Source organism: Sturnus vulgaris, unplaced genomic scaffold (assembly GCF_052056855.1).
Source record: "Sturnus vulgaris isolate bStuVul1 unplaced genomic scaffold, bStuVul1.hap1 Scaffold_195, whole genome shotgun sequence".
Classification (NCBI taxonomy): Eukaryota; Metazoa; Chordata; class Aves; order Passeriformes; family Sturnidae; genus Sturnus; species Sturnus vulgaris.
In genome coordinates, this window is record NW_028276170.1 from 17,318,261 (window position 1) to 17,329,063 (window position 10,803).

General features: G+C 49.3%; 1 protein-coding gene across 3 annotated transcripts in view; it reads left to right on the forward strand.

Annotated features, from left to right (window-relative positions):
• Nucleotides 1-10,363, forward strand: part of LOC148218154 (class I histocompatibility antigen, F10 alpha chain-like) — a 34,072-nt gene extending 23,709 nt beyond the window's left edge. Inside the window, exons 1-8 of one of the 3 annotated variants that reach the window (XM_088158230.1) lie at nucleotides 5,690-5,803; nucleotides 6,926-7,189; nucleotides 7,528-7,800; nucleotides 8,981-9,253; nucleotides 9,346-9,453; nucleotides 9,552-9,587; nucleotides 9,707-9,739; nucleotides 10,110-10,363. In XM_088158230.1, the coding sequence (XP_088014356.1) occupies nucleotides 5,740-5,803; nucleotides 6,926-7,189; nucleotides 7,528-7,800; nucleotides 8,981-9,253; nucleotides 9,346-9,453; nucleotides 9,552-9,587; nucleotides 9,707-9,739; nucleotides 10,110-10,123 (1,065 nt within the window). In that variant the 5' untranslated portion in view covers nucleotides 5,690-5,739 and the 3' untranslated portion in view covers nucleotides 10,124-10,363. Of the gene's footprint in view, nucleotides 1-5,689; nucleotides 5,804-6,925; nucleotides 7,190-7,527; nucleotides 7,801-8,980; nucleotides 9,254-9,345; nucleotides 9,454-9,551; nucleotides 9,588-9,706; nucleotides 9,740-10,106 lie in introns of those variants that run through there. The other 2 variants (XM_088158229.1, XM_088158231.1) reach the window with 2 other exon arrangements.
• Nucleotides 10,364-10,803: the final 440 nt, after the last annotated feature.

Genomic DNA, 10,803 nt, shown 5'->3' on the forward strand with positions numbered 1-10,803 from the left:
ACAAAGCCTCTGGGCAATAGTCAGTCTCACAGATAACCATCTGGTCTTTGTAGACAACCACCAGGGAAATCTGCAAGTCTGGTCCTTGAGAGAGGCAGCAGTGATCAAACAAAGGCAGGAAGGACTATCCAAAAGTGTGATTTTGCAAGCTGGCAGTTGATGTAACTTATTTGGAAAACATAACATAACATAACATAACTTAACATAACATAACATAACATAAGAAACATAACATAACATAACATAACAAACATGGTGATTTAAAACAGAATGATTTAATCATATATTTTTATTTATCTGGTGTCCATGCTTCACTTCAGACCTTAGTATTCTGGCTCATTCAAATCCCAATTCTTTCGTGAGTAACACAAATCTTTTATTAATTATCACAATTTCCCCACTTCTTTTCTTTTATCCCATTGATTCATGTTTTCGCTACAAATTTTGACAGGACTTCTTGTACCAGATTTAATTCATTCACTGCCATTAGTTTTGTTGCCTTCTCAGGGTCTATTGGTATTGCAGCAACTTGCATTCCTTGAACCACCGACTGGATTAGTCGAATGAAGCATGGAACAAGACAAGGGATGAACAGTACTCCTAATAATGCACATGTTAACATAAAACCTAATTCCTTCCACCAATCTCCCCCCATCAGGTTATTCCACCAATTATCATTAAACACAGAGTTCCAGGTTTATACAGGTACATGGGCTATTTGTTATATTTCTTCTGCAATTTTAGTAATTACTTCACCATTATCATCAATTTCTATGCAGCATTCAGAATTATTGAACTTCCCACACACTCCCCCTTCTTCAGCTAACAGATAGTCCAGGGCTCGTCGATTTTGATATACTGCTGCTCTAGTTTGGGTAAGTTGTTTAGCCATCAATTCCATTGCTCGGGCTGTTTGCTTGGAAGTAATTTCTACTAGGCCTTGTAGCCTGATAATTCTATTTATCATATAAATTGGAGTGAGATAGCCCCAGCTTCCATCTTGAGCCCCAGAGTACTCAATAATTTGTTCTGGGGGCCATTCATCATCCTTCCAGATTTGTGTTCCCCCTATGGATGGGCTCTTTTTGTTTGCAGGCAAAGTTTCATACAAGGGAACTCCTAACACTTGATTGTCTTTCTCTTCTGGTAATGTAAAAACTGCAGGCTGGATAATCCCTCAGGTACATGTCCCTCTCCATCTGTTTGGTAGGGTATTAGAAGCTCTTTTCCTGCAGATCCAAAATATTCCATCTGGGACTTTCCAGCTTAGCTGAACTGATTCAGGTCGTTGCCAATAGATTCTTACACTATTCTTATACCAGCAGAGTCCTGTGAAATTGTTCTTTATACAATTACCCTTACTTAGCTTTCCTCAATATTTTTTTAGAGTTTTGGGCCACCAAGACTGATTGCTTGCATTTGTAGTCAGGAGAGTCTTACAGGGGGTGTGCCCCACATCTTGGGTAAAGTTAGTTCCCTGACGTGTTATAGATGCTTCTCCTGTTACCTCATGACTCAGAACCCACCCTTCAGGTCTATTGATTCCCCTCAATATTTCTGTTTGATTCCACTGTAATAACTGATCTGGGCCTAATCCCTCCCCCCTCCATGGCCATTGCTCAGTCATCTGCATTCCTCCACAGTGATCCAACAGTGACTTCAGTTCAGTTCAGTAGTAATTTCTCGCATTAATTCCACAAATAAATTCTTTCCAAAGGGGGGTAAGTTCCGTTCACTGAGATGTTGCTTTATTTTCTCATACAAGTTAAAATTTCCCCCACAGTTTATCCTTGTTCCTCTGAATACTTTAGTTGTATTTTTTATCAATTCCTTCTTGTAGTGATCTCACACTCCTCCCTGATCTGAATATCCCCACATACCTTCTTTTGGGAAGCAGAGCTGTGTCTCTCCTACTGGGGAACTTTGGTATGCTGATGGAGCCCACCCTCCTTTTCCCAAATTCGTGGCCACCCAATAACTTTTTCCCAAAATAGTACACGTTTCCAGCTTGTGCTGATTCTAGCAGGAATTGATGTGTGTGTGGAAGGCAAGGGTGGATACCGTGCATCCCCGTACCCAATTGTCTGGTGACACTTGGAACAAGCATCAGCATTATTTCCTTTTATCATCATTAGCAATAGGATGACTCCCATGACCATTTTCATCCCTCTGCCTCCCTCAAGGCCTACGGGGTTGCTGCCAGTAGCCGAGGTTTGTTTCATCTTCTCGGCAGCAGGGAATATGTCCTGGGCTCTCCCACTTTGTCTTTCTCTTTTGGTAATGTTTCTTAATTTTGTCCCAAATTTAGCTTTAACATTCCAGTGCGAGGTACAGCAGTAACAGCTCGGTATACACAACCCTTCTGACACTCTATTGCCAAAACCTCTGCTCTGGCTCTCTTTTCTCCTCTTGTTCCACTCTCAAATAACTCCCACCAGTTATGATCATCAATTTCGATTTTTCCTCGTGCTGATAGGGTATTTAGCACCTTAACAGTTTCCTTCTGTTCCTTTCTTCTACATTGGACACATAATGTGAATGGGAGATACCCACCATAGGGATGAGACCACCACAGCTCAGGACAATATGGACAACTCTTTTTGATGAAGGGGTTACAATCACACGTGGCTTCAGGACAGGTGACTTTCAGTCCTGATTGGGAGACCTTCGAGACAAATTGATCCGGTGCCGACATCGAGAGCTCTGGATTCGCCCTTTGAGGTCTCCAGGCTCGGATGTCACTGCCCAACCTGCAGTAGGAGGGGTTACAGGACCCTGGACTCTACTCACACGTGTCCATCCCTTTCCAGCTGTCCTCACAGCTGTTTCAGTTGTTAACAGAACCAAATACAGTCCTTCCCATTTTGGATGTAGATTTTCTTCTTTAATTAACAAATGTTGTCCTGGCCTAATCTTATCTATGGCAAATCTTAGAGGGACGGTTTGAGCTTAAATTCCCTTCTCCCTTAATTCTTACAAATTTTTATTGATTATTATTATGTAATTCTGGAGGGAAGTGTCCTGAACTAAAGCTGGATCAAGTTGTTCTCCTTTAGGGTCAGGCATACCATACAGCATTTCATATGGTGAAATCCCTGTTTTCCAATTTGGCATTGTTCGTATATTAGACAGGGCTGGTGGGAGGCACTTTGTCCATGGCATTTTAGTCTCAATCATTAATTTTGACAGCTGTTGTTTCAATGTTTGATTCATCCTTTCAACCCTGCCAGAACTCTGAGGGTGCCAAGGTGTGTGATACTCCCAGCTGATGCCCAGGGCCGGGGTCAGTGACTGCAGCACCTTTGATGTAAAGTGCGTCCCCTGCTCTGAGTCTATTGCTCGAACCAGGCCATACCTTGGGATTATGTGTTCCAACAATATTTTGGCTACCACTTGTGATGTGGCTCTAGCTGCAGGGTATGCCTCTACCCAGTGGGTTAATTTGTTACTATTACTAGTAAATAGTTCCATCTTCCTATTTATGGGAATTCTGTAAAATCTATTTGTATTCTTTCAAAGGGTCTGTAAGCAAATTTCCATTCTCCTGATGGACCTTGTAGCATAACTTTTAATTAATTTTGTGAACAAGTTAACTAAGTCTGGATGCTCTGCTTTGCAATATCAAAAATGCCAATGCATCCAAAAAAATGTAAAAATTGTTCTGCTAGCACTCTCGTTCGCCAAAGAGTTCGTTGATGTAATTGTTCAGTAATTTGTCTGGCCTGGGTTTTGTGTAAACTTTCCCTGCCATCTGCTAAAACCTATTAATTCTCATGCAGTTCTGCCCTTAATTTCTTTATCGCTTATTTTTACTGAAGAGTAATTGTCCACACAATCACATTCTAAATTTTCATCCTGGTTCCTCATACAGAAATTGTCCAGGACTTTCAGCAGTTGCTGCTTTTAGCTCTAAGTCTGGGGAAGTGATTAGAATAGCTTCATATTTTAATATTCGGGCATCAGTTAGCCATTTCTTGGCTTTTTGATTCAGAATTCCCCTCACATTATGGGGGTGTGGACCACTAGGGTCACCCCAAAGGTGACTTTTCAGGCTTCTTCCATTAAAAGTGCTGTGGCCACTGGGGCCTGCAGACAGGTGGGCCAACCCCGAGTGACAGGGTCGAGCAGTTTAGAATAAAATCCCACTGGCTTTCGACTGCCTGCCCATTCCTGGCTGAGCACCCCATGTGCTGTTTGATCAGAGGTGTTTACAAATAACTGAAATGGTCTCTCCAAATCTGGGAGACTGAGAACAAGGGGCTTGAATTCAAGCATGTCTGACCTTTTCTAAACTTTTGTCATCCTCCTCTGCCCATTTCAGGCGATTACTGGTAATTTTTTTATATAGAAATTTCACTTTCTCACTAAATCCCTCTATTCATTGATGACAGTATCCCAGCAGTCCCAACATTTTCCTCACTTCTTTTTTAGTCTTTGGAGTCCCAGGCTTAGTATTCCAGACACTCTGTTAGGATCCAATTTCTTTTTCCCTTTACTTAACCAATGACCTAAATATTCTACTTCTGGTTCTGTGAATTCTAATTTAGCTTTGCATACCTTCAAACCCTGCTGTGCCAAAAAGTTTAAAAGTCGTATAGTCCCATTTCTAGTACATTTCTGGTCTTTTTTGTGCTATTAATAGATCATCTACATATTGTAACCATTTCACCCCTTCTGGTAGCTCAAAAGATTGCATTAATTCTTCTAGGGCTGCCCAAAGGCATTGGGGGAGTCTGTAAAGCCCTGAGGCAATAGTGTCCAACGCAGTTGTCGTTTCCTGCCTTTATCAGGATATTCCCATTCAAAGGCAAAGCAATCTCTGCTACTTTCCTCTAACGGGCATGCCCAGAAGGCATCTTTTAGATCTATTACACTATACCAAGTGTAGTCAGGGGACAGCTGGCTTAAGAGGGTGTAAGGGTTTGCTCCTATAGGAAATTTGTTGACAGTTCGCTGATTTATAGCCCTCAAATCCTGTACCAATGTGTAATTCCCGTCTGTCTTTTTGACAGGCAGAATAAGAGGATTATGTGGGGACATACATGGTTCTGAAGCCTCTTGTTGCAAAAGGTTTTCTGTGACAGGCTGAAGGCCCGGGCTCCCTTCTAATGATATTGGATATTGACAAACTCGGATTGGCAAATCAGGATCAGTGATTTTCACTTTGATAGGTTTCATTTTTAATTTCCCTATTTCCCCAGGGGTGTACCACACCTCAGCACATATTTGTTCCTCATCTTTTTGGTTAAGGCATAAATTTTAAGTTGCCCTCGGGATACTTCAATTTTCAAATCCAATGCTATTATTAAATCCTTTCCCAATAAATTATTTTTTGTCTCTGATAGTAACAGCAGATCATTTAATCTATTTTTTAATAGGGTCTGTATTTATACATTTTTAATAACAAGGATCCGAAACGGCTTATCCGGCGCTTTCTTATGGGGGTCCCAGGTGGCTCTCAGAGGGCTCCGGGGGATCGCAGCGGGGATCCAGAGGGATCCAGAGGAATTCTGTGGAATTCCGCCGTCCCCTCCCCCCACCGCGCTCCCTCGGTCTCTTTCACTTTCGCGTTCGAACCTGAGAGACCGGGATCTACCCGGCGCCGGGTGACGTCACTCAGAGATCGGGCTGCCATTGGCGGACAGGAAATAGCGCCGCCAATGGCGAGGCAGGAGGCTGCTCTGAGGGCGGGGCCAGTGATGGGGGCGGATCCAGGCGGGCTCGAAGCGGAGCGGCGCCATGGCTGCAGCGCTGGGGCTGCTCTTGGGGCTGCTCTTGGGGGGCCCGGGGAGCGCGACGAAAGGTGAGTGGGACCCTTGAAATCGCGACCCCCTGAACGTCCGTTTCCGGGCACCAGGAACCCCCTAAACCTTCATTCCCGGGTAGGGGAACGCCCGGATTCCGCAGTTTGGGTCCTGTGACCCCCCCCCCTTAATCCCCTTCCCCAGTACCGAGACCCTCCTGTACCCCCATTTCTGGCATGGAGACCCTCTCTTGAGCACCAATTTGCGGGCACTGGGACACTCCTGTACCCCCTCATCTGGCACCGGGACCCCCTTAAACCCTCATTCCTGGGCATCAGGATCCCTTTGAACCCCGAATCGCGGACCGGGAAACTCCCTGAACTTCCATTTCGGGGCACCGGGAACCCCCTGGAACCCCTTATCTGGCCCCGGGACCCCCCTGAATCCTCATTCCTGGGGATCAGGATTCTTCTAAACCCCGAATCGCGGCACGGGAACTGCCCTGAACCCCCATTCCTTGGCACTGGGACATCCCTGAATCTCCATTTCCGGGCCTGGGACCCCCCTGCACCTCCTTTTCCGGCATCCCGCTTTTCCCAGGCCCCATTCCCGCCCTTTTCCTTGATCTTTGGACCTCCTAGGATTCCCAACTTTAGTGTGTCCCCCCGTTTTCCACTGCAAATGCTTCCCAAAATGGCGTCCCAGAGGGTCCCCGGTGTCCCAGGGCTCTCAGGAGGGTCGCAGCGGGGATCCAATGGGATCCAGATGAACTCCCTGGAATTCCCCCTTTCCCCCATCCCCTCCCCCACCGCTCTCCCTCGGTCTCTTTCCTGTCTCCCAGGCTGAGCCTTCAGGATCCACTCGCCTCTCCCATCCCCAGACCCCCCTTTCCCGTGACCCAGGGACCCCCTGGCCCCCCATTCCTGCCTTTCCCAGCTCCCAGGGCCCCCATTCCCTCAACACCGGGGACCTCTGGACCCCCTTTCCTGGGTACAGGGATCCCCTGGAACCCCCATCCCACCTCTCCCAGTCTTTGTATCCCCCTTTTTTCGACATTGGGAGTCCCCTGAGCCCCAATTCCTGGACACTGGGTCCCCATGCATCCCATTCCCGGCTCTCCCGGTTCCCCTTTCATTGATCCATGTCCCCCTCAATCCCCCCAAATCACTGTGTCCCCCCAGTTCTCCACTCTCTGCGTTACCTGGACGTGGCAGTGTCAGAGCCCAGCCCGGGGATCCCCCAGTTCATGGCCATTGGGTACCTGGATAGGATCCCCTTCACACGCTGTGACAGCGAGCGGGGCCGGATGGAGCCGCTGACACAGTGGATAAAGGATGGAGTCGATCCGGGATATTGGGATAGGGAGACCCAGAACTGTGAGCAGAACCAGCTCGTGCATGCCAGGAACCTGGATATACTGCGGGACCGGTACAACCAGAGCAGGGGTGAGTGGGGGCATCTGTGGGGCTGGGATGGGATCTGTGGGGCTGGGATAGATCTGTGGGTTGGGTTGTGGATCCGTGGGGCTGGGGTGTGGATCCATAGGGCCTGAATGTGGATTCACAGGGCGCCAAGGGGCTGAGTTAGGGATCCATTAGGTTGCTATGGGATATCCTGTGATCCATGGGTGTGAGTGGGAATCCACGGGGTTGGGATGGGATCTGTGGGGTTAGGATGAGGCTCTGTGGGTCTCCATCAGACTCGGAGGCTCCATAGGGTTGGAATGGGGCTCTGTGGGGCTGGGACACAATTCCATGGGTCTCTGTGGGTACAATCCCCCCAGGTCTCCACACGTGGTTGCGAGTTATTGGCTGTGACCTCCTGTCTGACGGGAGCATCCGTGGATCCTACCAGTATGGCTACGACGGGTGGGATTACATCTCCTTGGACCTGGGATCCGGGAGATTCGTGGCGGCCGACAGCGCTGCTGAGATCACCAGGAGGCTCTGGGAACATGAGAACGAGGCTGAGATGTGGATAAATTACCTGGGGCAGGTCTGCCCGGAATGGCTCCAGAAATACGTTGGATATGGGGAGAAGGAGCTGGACCGCAAAGGTGGGAGCAGAATTCCTGTGGGAATGTGGGCTATGGAAGATTTGGGATCATGGGAATTCCAGGGAAAGATCTCATCCCCATCCCATTCCAGTGGGAATTCCAGGGAAAGATCTCACCCCCATCCCATTCCAGTGGGAATTCCATGGGTGAATCTCACCCCTGTCCCATTCTCATGGAATTCCAGGGGCAGATTTTACCCCCATCCCATTCCAGTGGGAATTCCAGGGACAGATCTCACCCCCATCCCATTCCAGTGGGAATTCCATGGGCAGGTCTCACCCCTGTCCCATTCCCAAGGAATTCCATGGGTACATTTTAACCCCATGCCATTCCAATCTGAATTCCATGGGCAGTTCTCACCCACATCAATTTCCAGCGGGAATTCCATGGGCAGATCTCTCCTCCATCTCGTTTTAACGGGAATTCCATGTCCTGATCTCACCCCCATCCTATGGCAATCGAAATTCCATGGGCAGGTCTCACCCCCATCCCATTCAAGTGGGAAATCCATGGGCAGATCTCACCCCTGTCTCATTCCCATGGAATTCCATGGGCAGGTTTCAACCCGTCCCATTCCAGTGGGAATTTGATGGGCAGTTCTCACCCATCCCATTCCAGTGGGAATTCCATGGGCAGTTCTCACCCATCCCATTCCAGTGGGAACTCCATGGGTGAATCTCACCCCTGTCCCATTTTCATGGATTTCCAGGGGCAGATTTTACCACCATCCCCTTCCAGTGGGAATTCGTGGGGCAGATCTCACCCCTGTCCCATTCCCATGAAATTCCATGGGCAGATTTCAACCCCATCCCATTCCAATCTGAATTCCATGGGCAGATCGCACCCCATCCATTTCCAGTGGGAATTCCAGGGGTAGATCTCTCCCCCGTCCCATTTTACTGGGAATTCCATGTCCAGATCTTACCCTTTTCCCATTCCTGTGGGAATTCCATGAGTAGAGGTCACCCCATCCCATTCCCATATAATTCCGTTGGCAGATCTCTCTCTCATCCTAATATAGTGGGAATTCCATGGGCAGATGTCTTCTCCATCTGATTCCAGTGGAAATTCCATGGGGAGATGTCATCCCCCTTCCATTCCAGTGGGAATTCCAGGGTCAGATCTCACCCATGGACTCAATCGTATTCCATGGATGTCTCTCACCGTTATCCCATTCCAGAGCCCCCTGATGTCCATGTGTCTGGAAAAGAGGAACACGGGACGCTGATCTTGTCCTGCCACGTGTACGGATTCTACCCCAGCTCCATCGAAGTCAACTGGATGAAGGGGGATGAAATCTGGGATCAGGAGACGGAGTGGGGCGGGATCGTCCCCAACAGCGACGGCACCTTCCACACCTGGGCCAGGATCAAGGCGCGGCCGGAGGAGCGGGAGCAGTACCGGTGCCGGGTGGAGCATCCCGGAATGTTGGAGCCTGGGATCTACGCTTGGGGTGAGGCTGGGAATGTGGAATGTGGGAATTGGGAATTTGGAATTCCCAAATGGGGATTCCCCTCCCTCTCCTCACCGTCCTGCTTTTCCCAGACCCGACTTCTGGCGGGAATCTCGTCGTGGTGGTCGCCGTGTCCATCATCACTGCCATCATCATCCTCATTGCCCTCATTGGATTCATTGTCTGGAAGCACCAATCCGGTAACACACGGGATGGGGGCCAGGAAGGGGCACGGATCCACCCGGCACTGTTCTGGGAATCCTGTGCCACCAACGCTGATCCCACTGTTTTTCCACAGGGAGGAGGGACAGGACTGGATACAACATAGCAGCCGGTGAGTACCAGTGGTGGATCCAGCTCTGGATCCCCTCTTTGTGGATCCTAGGATGGACCCTGGGGTTAATCCCAGTGTGTGATCCATGCTGGAATCTCATGGATCTTCTCTTTCTGCAGGACAAGATGTGGGAACCAACGGCTTGAATGCAGGTACAGAGCGGGATCAGGGTGAGATTCCAAAAGGGGATTGTGGCAGGATGGACAGATTGGGATCATGGAGGAATTCCGGATCAGAGCAGGATCAGATGGAATTGTGGAGTGGGATAGGGGCTGGATTTTGGAATGGGATCATGTGGGAATGATGGAGCGGGATGGATGGATGGATGGATGGATGGATGGATGGATGGGGCAGGATCAGGGAGGGATTCCCTTGTGTGATGGGTGTGGGATGGGGCAGGTCTGGGAAGGGATCAGGTGAGATTCCGGAGCAGTTTGTGCTCTCCATGGGCTCCAGCCAGGTCCATCCTGCCGGATGCAGACAGGGACAGGGTGGCACCGTGACACTTTCTCATCCCAGCAGGAATCACTGCCTGAGCGATCCATGGAGCTGGATCCAGCCCCTTCCCTCTTCCCAGGAAACCAAGAGCTGCCAGCAGAGCTCATCCTGCTCCTCCCACACACCCACAGCTTTTGCTAATGAATCCATTTCTGATTTTCCAGTGTTTTGAAGCCTGGAACCACAAATATTCCCAACACTTTAGTTCTGCTGTGAAATTATCCTGCTTTGGGGCAATAAATCCTGTTTTGAGCAATAAATCCGAGTTCCCTCCTCCAGTGTCTGGCAATTCCTCTCTGGGAGCCAGGAACGTGGATGGGGACACTGGGGATAGGGATGGGGACAGCAGGGACAGAGATGGGAACAGCAGGAATGAGAATGGGGACACCAGGAAGAGCATTCGGACACCAGGAATGGGAATGGGGACACCAGGAACACCTTGGGGACAGCACGAGCAGGATGGTGACAGCAGGATTGGAATTGGGACTTGCCAGCCACATCCAGCTCCATCCCCCAGGATTCATTTCCTGCTCCGTGTCCCATGTCCCAGGTCTCCCCAGGAGGGTTTGGCCACGTTGGGCTCCTGGAGGGGCAGTGGGATGGGGGGAGGGCTCAGGCCAGGCCTCATTGTCCCCAAAGGTCCTTGAGTGTCCCAAAATCGGGGCTCGGGATCTTGGAGAAGTTCCCTGGCCATGACACAAGCACGAGATGGCCGTGA